This window comes from Rhinopithecus roxellana, chromosome 6 (assembly GCF_007565055.1).
Source record: "Rhinopithecus roxellana isolate Shanxi Qingling chromosome 6, ASM756505v1, whole genome shotgun sequence".
NCBI classification, from domain to species: Eukaryota; Metazoa; Chordata; class Mammalia; order Primates; family Cercopithecidae; genus Rhinopithecus; species Rhinopithecus roxellana.
This window is the reverse complement of record NC_044554.1, coordinates 153,682,608-153,702,103: the sequence shown is the minus strand read 5'-3', so window position 1 is coordinate 153,702,103 and position 19,496 is coordinate 153,682,608. Positions and strand designations below refer to the sequence as shown.

At 40.6% G+C, this 19,496-nt stretch overlaps 1 protein-coding gene across 1 annotated transcript in view; it reads left to right on the top strand.

The window, feature by feature from the left end:
- Positions 1–19,496, top strand: part of BMPER (BMP binding endothelial regulator) — a 252,570-nt gene that overhangs the window by 147,291 nt on the left and 85,783 nt on the right. The window contains exons 8-11 of the mRNA XM_010357797.2: positions 861–970; positions 4,483–4,623; positions 7,385–7,489; positions 11,401–11,446. Coding sequence (XP_010356099.1) covers positions 861–970; positions 4,483–4,623; positions 7,385–7,489; positions 11,401–11,446 — 402 coding nt within the window. The remainder of the gene's footprint in view (positions 1–860; positions 971–4,482; positions 4,624–7,384; positions 7,490–11,400; positions 11,447–19,496) is intronic.

The following is a 19,496-nucleotide window of genomic DNA, read 5'->3' as shown; positions in this document are numbered from 1 at the left end:
CTTGTAAACAACAGAAATTTATTTCTCACAGTCTTGGAGTCTGGGAAGTCCAAGAACAAGGTGCTAACAGATTTGTTCTTTGGCTCATAGATGGTGTCTTCTTACTTTGCTGTCACGTGATGGTAAGGGTTCTCTCTGGAGCCTCTTTCATAAGGGCACTAATCTAATTCATGAGAGCTTTGCTCTCATGACCTAATCACCTTTCAAAAACCCCACCTCCTAATACCATTACACTGGTAATTTGAATTTACCACATGAATTTTTTGGAGACACAAATGTTCAAACCATAGCAAACATTATTTCATTAGTTCTTTTTGCTCATTTGAGACCTTCTTGAAATATCTTGATTCCTCCTACCTCCACCCATCTCCCCTACTGCCCATACCCAATTTTTAGACTATTTTACTCATTCTTTAAGAAGGTCCTCAGGCATTATATCTTCCAAGAATTCTTCTCTGATCTCCCAATTCCTTCAGTTTCTAGATCGTTTTCTTTCCAGAACTTACCTTACTGTTGTTTTGAAACAGCCTTTGATGAGTGTGCCTTTTCACTAGACAGTGAGCTTCATGAGGGGAGCTCATGTCTTAGTGATTTTGTTTCACTGTGATGAACACATTATAGATTTGTTGAACTTACAAGCTTCATTGTGGAATCAAACTCTTTTTTAACAAACTTTATCCAAACTAATGATTTCTGGCAATCCTTTAGGCATGTCTGACCCAAGGCTCTATTTTTGTGCTCCAGACTTACCTTACCTGGTCTTATGAGAATGTGTAATGAACCTGTGATGAAATCGCTGATGACAAAATGGGACATCCCTGATTCTGTCTCACTTACACTGTGCTTCTGTTTCTCTCTAGGTCAGAGGAAAGTGTTTGACCTCCCTTTTGGGAGCTGCCTCTTTCGAAGTGATGTTTATGACAATGGATCCTCATTTCTGTATGATAACTGCACAGCTTGCACCTGCAGGGTAAGGCAGCTCTGAGAGACTGTGGTCCAGCAATGATAGGGTTTGGGTTTCAGTGTTAGCATCACAGCCACAACCAAAGCCAACGGTGTGTTATTTATTGGGAGGAAGCATTAATGATGCCATTTTACAAGGAAAATAATACTCAAGGTCACCAAGAATTTACACATAGCACTCAAACTGTAGTTCAATCATTTTCTAAGGACCAAGAAGTTAGCTCCTTGTAGTGAGACTCAGGCTCTGAGAGCCTGTTCTGAGGATTTTCTAAAATCAGACAAACACATATGGCAGTGCCCTCTGGCTCTGCTCTAATTATCCAAGATGAATTCTCTAACACACCTGGCAATAAAAATTGCTTGTAATCACATTCAAGAGAAGAGAAAGGCACGGAATTACAGTTCATCCCAAAGATAAACCTGGCAGTTTAGGAAGAGAGTATTTATGTATTGTTTATTGTATCATGTCTTATTTGAAGCTTTGCTATTTTTTCTCAAAAGGCAACCAGAAGTCTAATTACTGCTAAATAAACAATTCCACAGTTTCAGAATTTTAAAGGAACACACATCACATATTCATAGACTATACTTATGCAGTCATTTATTTTGGAAACCAGGAAGAAATACATTTATCAGGGAGGACTTTAGGATTATTCATTAGTGAGTTAATGAATCACATCTGTCTGACAAGTTTAGCATACACTTTGGTGGTGATGGTTGTTGTTGTTTGTTTTTAATAGTTAAAGGTCTGGAGAGGGAAAGAAGGGAGCTCTACTCAATGTCAGCTATGAGTCAATAGCTGGAATTATAGCTCAGTAGTTCTTGATTACATGCTTTGTTCAGTAGCATGCACCACTTCAGGGGGTGGTTGGGTAAGGGCTGAACTGTCCATTCCACTGAACCCTGAACATGAGTAATTCCTGAGCCTGAGAATACCTTACTGAAGCTTTTTCCTCCTCCCATGGTTTGTGTTATCCTATGCTAACCATATAGCAGCCCCTTCTTGCCTTGGCCTTCATTCTCAGGACTTCTCCTCTCCAGTAAGAATTTCGCAGGAGATAGCTTCCTCTTGGGGATACTGAGCCTTTGATGAAACATATCACATTCTCAATTCTCTTGCTCACAGGAAAGCAAGGCATCCCATGAATGGGAGTTAGTTATACTTGCCGTGCTTTGGGTTCATGGGTTCCGTGAGAGATGATTAGGTAATACGTCTCAGTGCTTAGCAGGAAGTGTAATTAATACTCTTCCTCCAAAAGGATGTTTCACTAGAGTATGAATTCACAGTCATCTTGGGGATATTAAATGCTTGAAAAATCAAGCTGCAATCATTTTGAGTAATCAGTATTATTTTCTGTCTGCTTTGAGCTTTCTTTTCTAGTATCCCTATCCAGTGTTTCTTATGATTTCCATGGCAGGTGCAGGAACCTGTTGAATATGATTTAATACAGTTGGCTCTTCGACAGTGTGGGGGTCGGGGTATTGATTCCCTGTACTGTTGAAAATCCATATCTAATTTTTGACTCCTTAAAGACTTAACTAATAGCCTACTGTTGACTGAAAGCCTTACCAATCATATAAACAGTCAATTAACACATATTTTGTATGTTCTATGTATTAAATACTGTATTCTTATAATGAAGTAAGCTAGAGAAAAGAAAATGTTATTTAGAAAATCACAAGGAAGATAAAATATATTTACTATTTAATAAGTGGAAGTTGATTATCATAAAGGTCTTCATCTTCTTTACATTGACTAAACCGAAGAGGAGGAGGGGTTGGTCTTGTCTCAGGGGTAGAAGAGGCAGAGGAAGTGGAAGGAGAGACAGGAAAGGCAGGCACACTTGATGTAACTTCTATTGAAAAAATTTCTGAGTGTAAGTAGACCCTTGCAGTTCAAATCCATGTTGCTCAAGTGTTAATTGTATTTTTCTGCATGCAGGATGGTTTCAGGTCTCTATGCCATCAAATTTGACAATTCCTCTACCAGCGATGTTATTACTATCTTTAAATTTGTTTAGCAGATGCTTCTTCATCCATAACAGTCTATCTCAGGTGTCATACAACCTGAGAGGCTTTCCTGACTTACCTGGATAGGTAACTTTCCCCTTGTCTTTGCTATCTTTACACCTTTGCTAGAGTTCTGTTTACCACATTATAATTGCAATTTGCTTGATTACACAGTTATCTCCCTTCTTACATTGTGGAGAACCCCTTGAGGACAGAAGTACATTTATGCGTCTCTGTATTTGAATTCTCATTAACACAATGCTAGGCACCACAGTCTAATGATATGTACATAAAGCGTGCTCTCTCTCTCCACACAGACACAAACATACACAATGAAAGCAGGGAGATCTAGGTGAAGTAGGCATTGTTTGAGAGGTAGGGAGTGCCCTTGTTTTTAAACAAGAAATCAGGATATGCAGCTTGACAAAGGATTATTTATTTTCCAATTTAAGTTGATTTATAATAATTTCTTTTCTTTTCTTTTTTTTTTTTGAGACGGAGTCTCGCTCTGTCGCCCAGGCTGGAGTGCAGTGGCCGGATCTCAGCTCACTGCAACCTCCGCCTCCCGGGTTTATGCCATTCTCCTGCCTCAGCCTCCGGAGTAGCTGGGACTACAGGCGCCCGCCACCTCGCCTGGCTAGCTTTTTGTATTTTTTAGTAGAGACGAGGTTTCACCGTGTTAGCCAGGATGGTCTCGATCTCCTGACCTCGTGATCCGCCCGTCTCGGCCTCCCAAAGTGCTGGGATTACAGGCTTGAGCCACCGCGCCTGGCCGATTTATAATAATTTCTATGTGCCAGGTATTTTACATTTAAGAGGCACGGTAAACCTGAGAAACAATAGGCAGAAGAGCACTTCCTTTTGAAATCAAATCATACTTCTTTAACTTACAGATGATATAAACTCTTCACCTTCAGTGGATAAGTGGCCTGGTCAAAGTCACTCCGCTATAGTAGAGCTCTGGAACCCAGGTCCGGTTTTGAAACTGTTCGTTCAGTTCCTTGGTTAGCACAGAACACACTTGAGGAATCTTGTCCTGAGGTGGTGCATTTGCTCTTAACTTTTACTTTCTGAAAAAAGATATTGTGCCTTTACGTTAAGCTCCAAAAGGTGGCATAAAGCCATGGAGGAGACCCAAGAGAGCACTATTGGTGCAGGTTGCAAAGAGGTAGAGAGCAGGAAGAAGGAAACTGGTGGTTCGTGGGGGGCTGGGCGGTCTTGCCACAGGCTGGTGGAGTGGGCTCATCAGTCTCTGGAACGTGAAATCATAAATCCTTGGGAGGGAGGGGTTGCGTGCCATAGTTTCCATAGTGCCCTCATATTCTGGTCTAGATACTTAATCAACAAATCACATTTTGAAGTGAATGAAAGATTTATTGCAATAAATTAAAATATGGTACCTTACAGACTTTGACACAGATAGTTATGGGTTATGAAAGGAAGGTCAGGTAGGATGTTTGGTAGAGGTGAAAATCATTTTTAATTTCTAGTTTGCCTTCGGGCCCCTAGGACTCTACTGTGGTTTGCAAGAAGAAGTGCTCCCACCCTGGTGGCTGCGACCAAGGCCAGAAGGACTGTTGTGAAGAGTGCCTCCTACGAGTGCCCCCAGAAGACATCAAAGTGTGCAAATTTGGCAACAAGATTTTCCGGGTATGTCATGAGACAAGCACATGGGAACTCCTGTATTACTATGCTGACAATTAAAAAGCTCCAGACGCGAGGCAGATTGGGTTATCCCATAATTTCTATATACATATACAAATGTATATGTGTGCATATATTAATAGAATGTATTTATATTACAGTATTATATATACATATATAGTTAGAATCAAGTGCAGAGAATCAACCGTCTGAAAGATGTTTTTCTTGAGTATATTTTTGCTGAAATATGTTAAGCCTATAAAACCTGCCTGAATACCTGGGAGTACCTCTTCTCTTTGGAGATGCTCAATGACACTTGTCAAGGTGATGATCCCTGTCAAGATCCTGATGGATCTATACAGCTTGATGCTTTTAGAAGTTTTCCACAAAGCTACCTTTGCAAAGAAAAATTTTCTCATTTGGAAGATATTCAGATAAGGATGTGAACAGTGCACGTAGTTGAGCCAGGTGAGAGAGCTCTGCCCAGCTGAATGGAAAAGGTTGTTTTTGGCCATCTGTTACCAATCTCAGGTGTATTTTACATTATTTTCTGAGGACCCCAAGTGGAAAACAGTGCAATGGCCATTTAAACTTCAAAATGAAAGATGGTTGGCTTTGTCCAAAGTACTTCCTACCTAGTCCATTTTCCCTAGGGGTGGAAGGAGTCAAATCACTGTGTATCGAAGGTGTCACCTCATGATACCCGTGAGAATCAAGACCCACATAAACAAGTCAGTTGTGCTAGCTCTGCAGGCATGCTGTACTGAGCCAGACTTCCTATCACGCTGAAGTAGTTGGAGGGAGAGGTCTTGGTTCTGATGGAATAGTAAGAAGAAATGAGGTGTCACATGGTCTCGCTTGTAAGTGGGAGCCGAACAATGGGATCACATGGACATGGGAGGGGAACAACACACACTAGGGTCTGTTAGGGGGTAGAGTGGAGGGAAGGAGAGTATTAGAAAGGATGGCTAATGCATGCTGGGCTTAATACCTAGGTGATGGGTTGATAGGTGCAGCAAACCACCATGGCACACGTTTACCTATGTAACAAACCTTCACATCCTGCACATGTGCCCCAGAACTAAAAATAAAATAAAATAAATTAAAAAAGAGAAAACAATTGAGGACCAAAAAAGACATAAGGTATCATGCCCAGTGAAGGGGAAGGCATGTGTGTTGTGTTTACACCAGGCTTTTCAGAGATGCTCATATGTCCTCTTGATATAAAGTCTCCTCCTCTGTCTCCAGAGCACCCAGATGAACTAGCTTCACTCTCACTATGGTGCTGTGTGCAATGCACTTCCTTTTTTTTTTTTTTTTTTTTTTTTAGATGGAGTCTCGCTCCGTTGCTCAGGCTGGAGTGCATTGCCATGATCTTGGATCACTGCAACCTCCACCTCCTGGGTTCAAGCGATTCTCCTGCCTCAGACTCCTGAGTAGCTGGGATTACAGGCGCACGCTACCATGCCTGGCTAATTTTTGTAGTTTTAGTAGAGGTGGGGTTTCGCCATGTTGGTCAGGCTGATCTTGAACTCCGACCTTGTGATCCACCCTCCTTGACCTCCCAAAGTGTTGGGATTACAGGCGTGAGCCACCGTGCCCCACTGTAATACACTTGCAAGTCACCTTGTAAAAACGGTTCCTTTAAATGACTGAGGCTTAAAATAATTCACAGAGACATGGATTCCTAGAAATGTGTACTCAGAGAACTTGGAACAGTCAGGTGTCCTTTAAGGCAGATTCAGTCGGGTCTTTCTCTCTTGAAAGGCACTAGAGGGTAGACAGTCCTTAAGATAGCTTCAAAAAGTCAGGAAGGGAAAGAGGTGGGGGAGTCATCCAATATCTCAGCTGTTTCTGTTTTTAACAAAAATCTGCTCCTTGGATCTGCAAGCTCAGGAAGGAATCCTTGTTTTGTTTTCAGCCCAACTCTGTTGTCTGTGATCTTTCTTACCCACAAGCAAGGATGCACATCCCTGCCTATCCTCCAGAGGTACAAGGGCTTTTTGTGTATTTGGCATTCACAGATTATACATTTCATGAGTGAAAGAAATTCCTTAAATAGCTCTTTGTGTCTGAGCAAGGGTCTAGTCTAGGAAATGAATCCCAAAGTGCTGCCCTGCTTTTTGAGAGGAGAGAACTAGATAGGCAGGGATGGGATATCTATGGCACTCGGAGTCTTCTCTCTGAGCTCTGCATTTTCAATGACTTGCCCATCAAGTGTCTGCCTGAGCGCTGGGAGTCATTTGAATTAGCCTCTCTTTTATGCATGTCCCATATGGGCCAGAACCATGGCACATCTGGTAATTAACCACCTCTGGACATCTCAATTAACTATTGGTGCTTGGGATGGCTTAAATGTTTTAGTCTTATCAAACAGGGGAAAATTAGATTACTGTCACTGTTGTATCATGTATGAAAATTCATGCTTGGTTTTCCCCTAGGGTGCAGCTAAGTAAACAATGATTGACAACAAGATGTAAATATGCCTTGGTTAAACACACAATAATTATTTTTATATCCAGGAAGGGGAACACACACACAAACACACACACACACACACACACACACGCTTGCACATAATCTGAAATCTTCACTAATCTTTATCTTAAATCAGTTGGGTACATACAAACACCTGAGTCATTTAGTCTAATGATGGCATCCCTCACTCAGGGCAAGAAATGCTTTCCTCCATGGAGAGATTACAGTCTGTTGCCTCAACTCCTGTCAGCCTCCAACTGCTGACGGGATCTTGTGTCCTCTCTTATAGGACGGAGAGATGTGGTCCTCCATCAATTGTACCATCTGTGCTTGTGTGAAAGGCAGGACGGAGTGTCGCAATAAGCAGTGCATTCCCATCAGTAGCTGCCCACAGGTACGTTTGGAATGCAGATTGACTTTACCTTAGTGTCTTGAGAAATGTCCTGTGTGTGGCACAGTCGCATGCCATCTTCCAAACACAGACTCCAGCTCCCCCAAAGCCTCCACATTCCTGAGTAGCCAAATGCCCCTTGCAAAGTTTGCTCATTCTTTTTGCAGATTTTATCCTTGCATGAAAATAGCTTTTGCTTTGCTCTTGTCCGAATTCTAATTTCTTATTGACTTCTCCCATTCATTCTGTAAAACTTCTCCAACTCCTGCAAGATCTGTTTCTTTGCTTTCTTTTGCCAGGTTTTGTTTATCATCATAACTGTCTTTTGCCTTTTCCTCTTTTCTCTCCCTTCTCAAATCAGAGCTTTCCTCTTATAGCCATTCAAAGTAATATGTGGTTGTTTATTAATATTTCCACAAGGAAATATTAATTTCTCCTGCCTCACAGCATCCCCGATTTCTTTGCTGAAGTTTTCTCTCTCTAATCCTGGCCTCCATTGTAGCCCCAAATGGAAATAGCATCCTTATGGAAATATCTCTTTTCAAAAACCCATAGCTCCAGCACACTGAATAAAGCAACCATTATCTTCTAAAGCATGAGATTCATTGAATTCACCTCAGCAACTTGAAACCTTTTAAAGTTTTATACATTTTGGGAAAATGTCAACCCTATTCAATACCTTCCCTTGAATGAAAAAATATATCCATATATTCAGGACATGTCCTCCCTTCTCTGTTATAGACAGCTTTTAATTTTATTCACATCTGTTATTATTAAAAACAAAAGTTGCTGTTTTTACTCGAGTGCCAAATGAGGCACAAAAAAACAACAGCTGTTGCTATTGCACAACTGAATAAAGAGGAGAGGAAAAGAAGAGAGAAAAAAAAAACATCCTAATTAGTCTTGCTTTAAAAAGCCTCAGACATAAAACTGAAAGCCTCCCATAAAAGAAAAAAAAAAAAAAAAAAAAAGAAGATACAATAAGTAGACTTGAACACGGTCTGCTTATAAATATTCATTGGGAAAAATGGGATCACATCATTTATGCCAGTCCTCTGGGAACCCTCGTTGCTAATGAACTCTTGCAGCACATGTTAGTAATAATGGGCTTCCTTATTCTACAAGACAAAAACAGGATGCTGTGCCAACCTGGTGGCTCAAGTAACTAGCCTCAGCAGGCCGCCATGGAGTTTCCAGCTTCACTTGAATTCTGCCACTTGTAGCTGGATTGATAGTTTTCATTGTGCTCTTGCTGGGGGAGGGGAGGGCGGGGGGAGGTCAACGTTCTTTATGTCACTGGTGTCTCATTAGCCTTCCATCATTGTAGACCACATTTGGGCCAGGGGCATCCATCCCTCCAAGCAGAGGCCTTTCCCTGCCCCACCCACCCCCTCCACGCCTTGTCAAAGCTTGTTGGTGCCCCTGCCAAGGCCCCTGCCTGAGGGACCACCTTTCTGTTTCTAGGCTTCCTTCCAACCACTCCTCCAGTTCACACTTTCCCTTCTCAGGGGCTGGCAGGAGATCTTTGGAAGATAACTCGGCTCTATCTACCATGGAAATCTTGTTAAAAACTTACTTCCCCTCCCCTACATTGCCTGGGGAAATTTTGGAAAAAAACAAAACAAAACAAAACAAAACAAAACAAAAAAAACAAAAACAGAGAGAGAGAGGAGCTTGTATTCCCTGCTCTGTCTTTCCTGGCTACTGCATATCTCTTTTTCCAGATGTAAATGTCTCTTGTGGAAGAAGGGTTTTATGATTGGATTCCCTGTCTATCCTGCCCTGCCCTCGCTCACCACCCCGCCATCCTGCAACTTCCCTAGATGCAAAGGAGTGCCATTTGTGAGAAGGACTATGAGGGCTGCAGTGGGGACTGGGTCATCAGGACACTGTCATCTCTCCGTCTCTAATACGTACTGAGATTTTATAGTCACAACGCTAATCTCATTTAATGCTAATATTACCCCTCTGAGGTGGGTGCTATTTCTAGACCCTGCTTATGGATGAGCCTGCAGCACGACCAGAATCTTACAGCTAAATGCATATTACCCAGGTGCTTTGACTTTGCAGCTTGTACCTGATTTATTCCCCCATCTAATTTAGTGATGTCATCACTGCCACTTTCATTTTCTGAAGACAAGAGATGGAAGTTTCCATTGAGATGTGGATGTAGGGAATTGTAGTCATGTTTGGTTGGGACCTTGGCTTTAAGTTGGCTCTGCTGCATTGGGATAGAGCACCTTAATCCTCTTGGGGCCGTCATTCCCTCGGCCTGAGCTGACCTCATTTGGCTTCATCTGCAACTGCTTTCAGTCTTGAGAAACCAAGAGACCCCTGTGCCAAATTGCAATTGACAGCAGAGCTCTAGGCAATGAAAATATGTTGTGATGCTCCCGCACTATGGGATGACTGGCTGGGACTGAGTTTTAAGTCTCAGTCAAAGTTGTCAAAGCCTTTAATGGTTCATTTTAGGCCTAACTGATGCAAAAATAGATCAGACCTGATTAAAGATCTTTAATAATTAACCAGAATCCTTTAAGTCCATCTGATTTTTTCTTTTTGAGTACTTAAGCCTACTCTTGATGGAACTGACCAGTAGTGAGTGAGTGAATGAGCAGTGTGTGAGCCGTGTGGCTTTGACATGAGCCTTGGCAACCTCTCCGTGGTCTGTTTCCTTAGTTCCCTGTAAACAGGGGATAAGGACAACTGCGTGTGGAGGGTTATTGTGAAATTTAAATGATAAAGTATGAGGAATGCATGGCACTCAGTCTAGTGTATAGCAGATGATAAATAGTAAATTATCTTAAAGAGAAAGGACTCAAGAGGACAAAACTGCAGTGGGAAGAAAATGTCCTTTAGGGTCAGACAAAATTAGGTTTGATTTTTCATTCTACTACCCTTGTGTTGCACGACATCAATTTCTTCACCCATAAAAAGGGAAATACTCAGCTCATAAGGTTCTTGTGTATCTTAATAACAGTGATTATGAAATCTCTAATGTTCATTAAATCTTAATAGGTCATAAGTATTAACTCATTAAATCCTTATCACTAACCCGACATTGGATAACATAAGTAAAATATCGAATAAGATGTTTGTTATATAGCAAGTGCTCTCTAAATGTTAAACTTCTTCTACATTTCTTTTTCTCTGTGATTAACCATTGAGTCGGAGATAAGACAACTAATTTTCTGAAATGAGTCCTGAGAATACGTCACCTCCTTTAAATGTCATGCATTAAAAAGACTTAAAAGACGTGCAATGTAGGAAATTGCAGTGTATTTCCAGAAAGGTAATGAAACATTACCCAGTGTTTCAAAATTCTCAGCTTCCTTGGCGTTGGGTGCATAACGGTTATTCAACATGGACAACATGCCACTTTCTGAAACAAGAAATCTGACTGAATCTGATCTGTAGCACAGATATTGCCCATATCCATAGGGCTGGTGATTCCTGAGTTTGGATTACAGTTTACTGTTTAAGCTTCTCCAACAAGCAAAGACAGAAAGAAGGTCTTGTAGGGATCTATAGGTTGACAGAGAATTCTCATTTTTATGTGTGTGCCCTTATTCTCTAAAGGGCTAGATTTGGATACCAATGAAAAGGTTGAGTCCAGACTGTCTTCATCTTCCTTCCATGTGAGAAAAATCACACTAGTGAGCCGTTTAGGTATTATATTTCTTGGAGGATAAAAACAGGAAAGTTTACTGAATGACTTTGCCTGGCCTTAGAACCTGATGCTTGAAACTTCATTTTCAGCATCATCACCACCATCTGGGCACTGAGTTCAAGTACAGCTTGGACTGATTTCATTGGTTTATCTTGTATTAGATTTTAAAAAGATATTTGTCCTCAGCAGACCCTTTTTTTTTTTTTTTTAACATTAACTTTTTATTTGTTTTTCTTCTGATTAGGGCAAAATTCTCAACAGAAAAGGATGCTGTCCTATTTGCACCGAAAGTAAGTTTATTGCTTTGAAAATGTGCTATTAGTATTTGTTTTGCTTTTTATAGTGTGACAAGAAAAATAGGGGTGTATGTTTCCCCCACATTTTATTTTTGTAGGTATATGTAGGATGGGATCATCTGACCTCCCTACAGACATTTTACGTCAATTGTAATTCTCCCACAGAAGTACAATTGAGACAAATATAGATACTTCCATCAGAATTTGTTGCTATGAGAAATTAAGAAGATAAATGGTTTGATTAGGTTTTAAAAAGGACCAGATAACTTAATGTGCATTTTAACTGCTAATAGCATTTGTAGTCATCACGGTTAAGATAATGCTATCCGGTAAAACCAAATATTATACAAAGTCTAGGAGGGGCTTTCCTTCTCCCATTATAAAACCAAACAGCTGCACTTTCTGCTCCCTCACCCCACTCCCCACCTCATCACCACGTCACCTGGGTGCATCCAGTCTTGTTGTTGGCAAAGAGAAAACAAGAAGTCACTAGGCTGACGGTTTTGCCATCTTATTATAGTCATGTGTCACTTAACAGGATGCGAAATGCCTTCTGAGAAATGCATCCTTAGGCAATTTTGTTGTTGTGTGAATATTGTAGAGTGCACTTACACAAACCTAGATGGTATAACCTACTACACACCTAGCCTATATGGTACAGCCTGTGGATCCTAGGCTATAAACTTGTATGGCATGTCGCTGTACTGAATACTGTAGGCAATTGTAACACATGGTAAGCAGTTGTGTATCTAAATAGAAAAGGTATAGTAAAAATACAGTATTATATTCCAGTGGGACCACAGTCCTATATGTGGTCCATCATTGACCAAAATGTTGTTGTGTGATTCATGACTGTTTTTAACTGTATTCTTGAAAGTTCCTTCTAAGCATGGCCTATTCTGAAAGCCGTCTGAGACTGTACTACTGATCATACGGACAGCATAGCAATGGCTTCATATCAGCCCCACATGTAGACATACGCCTAGATCTATTAGCAAATTGCCATTTTAGTCCTCCTGAAATTCATATGGTTTTGAGATAGCTTCCTGGAGTGTTTTACTGAAAGAGGCATATTAGTAATATCACTGTCAAGTTAGTTCCCATGTATGATAAGTAGGATTAACAAAGTCATAAAATCTATCGGCGTACTTTATGAACCAGTTATGTTTAGAGAAGTGGAGTGGAAGATAGTTGAAAGCAGCTTTCACATGGGCACAGGTTTGTTCTTTCCTCTTCTCTAAAATAGAGTTTACATTACTAGAATTACTAGACTCTGTTGTTTTTTTAATTGATTAGTACCTTTGGACAATAGATATGCAGGGTCATTATATGTGTGTGTGTGTGTGTGTGTGTGTATTTATATAAAACTATTAAATATAATATTTATCTACTATACATGTTACTATTTTTAGAAGCAGAGAGCTATTAAATAGTTACATATTGGATAAAATGCTGATTGAATTAATGAAAATTTAATTATAGATTTAATAAAAAGGGTTTACTTTAAAGATAATGAAGTAAATAAAATAACTCAAAGGAGGCCAGTGAAATACGACTTAGTAGGGAATAATGCAGGAAGACAAATTAGCTATGATTAACACACCAGTTGATTTAAAAACACGTGTACAATCTAATACATTTAATCATCCTCCCAGAAACCCTGAGGAAACTTTGTTTATGGATGGTTCAGAGGCTGCCTTCCAGTTAATTCCTTTCCAGATGAGCAGAATAGAGTCTGCATTGATGAAGTTTTCCTCTGTGTCCATGTCAATGGAGATGTTTGCATTTCCCCATAAAGTGTCTCCTAGTTGAAGCAGAGACCTCATAGGAATGACTCTTATTTTCCAGTTAACTCTTTCAATTTGCATGAGCATGGACTCATTACATCTGCCAATCACATTGTTGTCAGGCAGGATCACTGCTTAGCAGCTTCATAAAAACATATGACCAGCTGGGCGCAGTGCCTCATGCCTGTAATCCCATGCCTGTAATCCCATGCCTGTAATCGGGAGGCTGAGGAGGAAGAATTACTTGAGGGCAGGAGTTTGAGACCAGCCTGACCAACAAGGTGAAACCAATCTCTACTAAAAATACAAAAATTAGATGGGTGTGGTGGTGTGGGCCTGGAATCCCAGCTACTCAGGAGGGTTGAGGCAGAATAGCTTGAACTTGGGAGGCAGAGGTTGCAGTGAGCCGAGATCATGCCACTGCACTCTAGCCTAGATGACAGAGCAAGGCTCTGTCTCAAAAAAAAAAAAAAAAAAAAAAAAAAAAAAAAAATTGCCAATCTTGTAAGAAACAGTCTAAATCTTGAATTATTTGACTTTGTTTTGCAAGGATCAAATAGGTGATTATTGAGATAGTTGAGAGAAAAGCTACAGTATGTTATTAGTTTATTCATTATGAGCTGGACTTTCCATGTCTAGAAAACTGGTGACATTGTAAAGAAAAAGAAAAGAATACAAATGGAAGGAAAAGTATTATAAAATAGGAGCAAGCTTTAAACTGGTAATATTAAGTACCATATTGTGTTAACCATGTGAATAAGCTCATGCCTTCTATCACTGAGAGAGGCAATTGGCAAGGGAGAAAACCACCCAGCTGGAGGGGCACCGGGAGGACAGTGACTCTGCACCTGCATGGAGCAGGTCAGTCAGTGCTGGAAGAGCCCATGCATGTGGTTCTCTGTCCAAGTCTCAATTCTATCATCACATGGCTATTTCTCAATTTCCTTTGGTGTTTTTTCCATCTGTTTACTCTCTCCTGCTCTCCAGCAGTTCTTCCATCATTGCTGTAAAACGCATTCTATTTGGCGAGGCTTATTTGTTCAGATTGAGTGAAGAGATGGGATGACTTCCAATTTTTAAGCAATGCCCAGTTTTTCATAGCACATTCAGGTAAATTTATTCTGATGTCCTTTCGCTGTGGCTTCGAGACCTCCTACTTTGAAATTTCTTTGTCATTATATCCAGGATTCAAAACAAACCTTTGGGCACATTTTTTCCTCTGTAAATTATGCGAGCCCTCTTGAAAAATGGATTTCTAGAGCAGAGAAAGCAAGGATGAAACTACAAAAAAGTCTAGTGTTTTCTAAAGCCAGAAAAACAACTAATTTATGTCTTATTAAAACACATACAGTCTCTCCCTCTCTCTCGGACACACACACACACACACACACACTCACTCTCCATGATGTTACCGCAGAGTTTTCAACCTCAGTTTTACTGAGAGTTTGGCCAGATCATTCTCTGTTGTGGGGCTGTCCTGTGCATTACAGGATCTTTAGCAGCATCCCTGGCCTCTAACCACTAAATGCCAGTAGCATCCCCTGCAAGGTTGTGACAACCAAAAATATCTACAGACATTGCCAGATGTCCCCTGGGGAGCAAAATTACCCCTGTTGGATGCCACAGGCATTCCAAATAGAGGAAACAGCATGGGTGAATGCAGACATGAGCAACCTGTGGTACTAGTAGCACTAACTAACGCTCGACACCTGTGGATTAGATGCAGTGGGAGAGTAAAGTGAGCCTAGAAGCCTTTGGGGTTAATTGAATATGTTTCCGTATTTTAATTCTCTAACCCTGCAAAAAATTATGAAGGCATAATTATATCTTGAATGATTTTTAAAAGTTACTGTCTTTACTTTTGTTGCTAGGAAGCTAAAAATAAATTTGTACTCCACCTCTAAAAGCATGCAGGTTTTGAGTAATAGGCTTACTCCTGACTTCATCATATGTATCCACTCTTGTGTGTTTTCAACTATTTACTTTGTAAGCTACTTCCAACCCTTTTCTGAAAGGAGGCAAGAATACATACATGCACACATAAATGCATATGTAAATTAAATGGATTGATTACAGAGCTTCAAATACTCTCCAATTTATTTTGGTGACCTGTGGTAGTTAAATGAATGTTGCATTATTTCCAGCAGTAGTGGCATTACATTATCTGTTCCTAAAATCCCACAGAATTTCTCACTTATTGCCTGGGTTAGTTTTAATCTTGGTAGTGTTTGGGGGCTGTCTCAGATCTTTGAAAGGAGTAACGAAGAGGAAACTTGAAGTACATGTGAGAATATTCTTACGGGTCTCTCCTTATAACAGTCAGCAGTAATGGTAATTTACAAATCTGTAGGTAAGAAATAATAGAGGAGGCACAAACTGTTGTCCTAGCCACAGTAGGACAGTTTTTGTAGGGTTGGCCTGAAGGAGCAATGATGACTCTCTCAAAATAGGGGAACAAAAGTCCTCTGAAAATCAGACCTGAAGGAAGTATGAAAAAGCATTGCTGTCTCTTTATAACATGGAACAGCCTCTCTTTCTCCCTTTTCAATGGAAAAGAATTAGATTTGATTTTGATGATTTATTTAAAATAAAATATTTGAAGTAGGCTACACAAACTTTATAAAGCTTTCTTGCAAATGCTGTTTCTTGCCAAAGTGTGAGGCTCTAGCCTTAAGTCAGTCTGGACTTGCCTCGGCTGGGCTCACATGAACACGGAGTAGGTGACAGGGAGCCACTTGCCTGTTTTGTGTGTAGCATTTTGTTTATGCAAAATGTTGTTTTACTGCATGTTGGCAAATAGTAGGTAGAATCTTGATCTAACCACCCAACAGAGACCTGAATCAGATAAATTATTTGCTGGCGGGCCTCTCATTTTGGCACATCTGACTTAAGCCCTCTGGGATGCGTACAGGTAGCTCCAATTAAACAGAGTGGCTGTAGGAGGGGGAGAATGTAACAACAATTTCATTTATTTCCCTAGGAAAAAAAAAATAATGAAACAGTAACGTAGGGGCGTCTGTTTTCTGACATGGAAATAATACATAGTGTCAAAGTTGTCACTAATAAGAACGGTGTGTGTGAGGTGTGTATAGAGAAAGAGAGGGAGAGAGGGATGGAGGGAGGGGCAGAGAGAGAGACTGAGATTGACAGATTGAGTATATGAGAAAATTTAATCTCTCAGCCATCTACAAAAGCAGAGACAAAGGCAGCCCAGACGTGCATGCCCAGTCCCTGCTGTCATAGGTTCATTAAGCTGTACCTGTAGCTACATCAGATCTAACCATCAGATTCCCAGGTTAAAACACAAGTTCATGATTACATAACACTGAGGCTGATTGAATATACCGAGCACAGATGTGCATTTAATTGAAATAACCTCAACTACATGTCCCACAAGTAACAGGAAATATCAAATTTCAGCAGCTCAGGGTGGGAGGGGGCTCACAGTTGCCAGGTGACTTTTTAAACCCCCCAGGGTTAGTTTCCAGCTGTGTGCAGGCTGCTTTGGTGTGCCTGCTCTCCTAGGGGCCCTGCCTGCTGCCTGCACCCACCACAGCCACTCATTTTGGCACATCTGACTTAAGCCCTCTGGGATGCGTACAGGTAGCTCCAATTAAACGGAGTGGCTGTAGGAGGGGGAGAATATAACAACAATTTCATTTATTTCCCTAGAAAAAAAAATCATGAAACAGTAACGTAGGGGCCCATTTTATGAGAAATCTCCACTGACAGAGGTTCTGCAAATTAGTGATTTTGTGTTTGAGCAAGGTTTCTGGCCTCAGGGGCTGTAAGCAACTCCAGGTCCCTTAACACCAAGAGTCTGTCGTTAACTCAGGAAAGCAAGGAAATTCGAAACCAGAGCTCAAGATGCTTGTAGAATAGGCATTTGTGGTGTCGACTTTAGCCCTGCCAAGGAGGCGTTAAGCTAAGTGGCCACTGAAGTTTCTGCTCCAGCATCTGGAGTCGGACTTGACACTGCTCCTCAGGCCCAAACAGCAGACAGAGGTGGCAACTAAAACCCGCTGTACCACACATGGTGGCTGGGAGATCCCACACTGGTAGAAACCAGGCTGGAAGGGGCATGAGGAAATCAGTTTGTTTTCTGTTTTATATGCTGTTCTGCTCTAAGGAATATTGTTACTTTAATTTTTCTTGCTGTAAATGAGTACAGAGTTGAAGGACACTGAAGTTATTAGGAATCACCTTTTCTCTACCACCACCTGTCAGTTGCCACAGGGTGTTAGTACTCAGTAAGTCCTTGATAAGTGATTATTTGATGAATTGACAATCACCACCGTCATCATCCGTAGATAACAATAATAGCAATAGTACAACAGTAGTACCACCAGCAACAGCAGCAGCTAATATTTATTTGGCATCTGCTGTCTCTAAACACTCTCTTGGGCAGTCTCATTTAGTTTCATTTGATAATCACAGCCGTCTTGTGGTCAAATAGTGCTGTTAGCTCCATTTTACAGTTGAAGGAACTGAGGCTTAGAGGTTAAGAAGGATGCTCAAGGTAGGTGTGGAGCTTGAATTCCAACCGGGTAGCTGGCCCGAAAGCTTGGTCTGGAATTACTTCCCTTAGCTTGCTTGTCATTTTGTACAGTTTGATAACCAGTCAAAGTTAAGAAGGGGAAGAGAAGGCCTGGAGGGCTTTACAACTTGTAAGAATTGTAGACTGGTGAAGGACCTTAAGAGGAATTTCCAATTAACAGTGTTGTCCCTCCAACCACACCATGGTGGAAATGGAGACTCAAGTCCCCAGGTTTTCTTCTACTGTACCATCTCCGTCTTTCTGCTCAACTACAGAGAAGTGGTGGTTGGTATGCTCTGAGCTCACTGACAAATCAAACTGGCTTGGTTTTCCATTTTGTTTGTTTTCCATGTCTACTAGTTTTTCCAGTTTTTTTTTTTTTTTTTTCTCTTGGTAACTCAAGTTACTGGGGTCAAGTAAAGATCTCCCCAAATTTTCTTTTTAAGTACATATAGCTTTAAACTTGAAATAACTCTGTGTATAATTTCCACCAGGAATGGGTAAGAGCAGAGTTGCCCTGCCTCTGGAGCTCATCACCATTTTAGCATCAGGAAATTTGTAAGTGAAGGGACCTTAATATGAGGTCAGACCTCTCACTTTGCAGGTGAGGAAACTGAGACTCACAGCAGTACTAACTGAGAGAACTGGGATGAGGACTTGCATCTCTTAAAAAATCTCCTAATCCAGTATTCATTCTACCGGCCTCTCTGGATTTTTGCTTGGGAAAGCTATTTTTAATATAGATGTAGCGTTATGACATAATTCAATTAAAAGCTAGTTTCTTGCTTAATTTTGAAAGAATGCATTTTATATAGAAAAAGATTTGTGAATTCATTATTAGACATCTGGTACAATATAGCCAAGGCTGCCACGTTGAATCTCAGTAAAGTTGCAAGCATCCAGTTTTGACTGAGGTTATGTGTGATGGAAACGTCTTGGTAATGACACACCTAAAATACAGCTAAATGACAAAACAAATGAACAATAGAAACCCCGAGCTGTGAAACTTAAAAAATACACTTGATGGAAAGTACTGTATAATTAATTATACATTACTATATGCAGAGCTGAGGCAGATTTATTCCTCTTTGGAGGTCACATCTCCTATGAGCAAAATAAAAGCAACAAAAATTGCTACTTCTACCACCTCTGCAATTGCTCCTATAACTAATGGCGACTCATTGAACATTAGTCCATGTCAGTCAGGTATTGTGATAAATGCTCTCCATTTTGCCATTTAATCCTTACCATGTTCCTATGAATTAGAAGCCATCGTTAGCCTGAGGGTGAGAGAAATTAAATAGTTTGTGGTCAGCTAACACACTGGCCTACGAGACTCCAAAGCCCAAACTTTTATGCACTATTCTCTGTTCTCTATTGACTAAATTTTTATTCATTTTGGAGGTTCACTTCTAAATAGATATGAGGTTTGCCAGTTACTTTCTTTTATACATGACTAGCGGCTTCTACTTACAAGTGGTTATATTTACTCACTTTTAAAAAAACTTACCTACATTTATGAGGTCACTTTAACCTCTTCAGTCTCTTGGGTTACAATACTTCAGTTGTAACCTTTGCTGGGAGTATGGAGAGATGACTCATTAGCTGTGCTATGTATGGCCCTTTGATGTGAAATTCATATTCATGAATGCTGTCATTCTTTCTCCTTATCTCTATTCCCTTCCGTATTAGTACTCTCTGCCCTCACTCATTGCTCCAC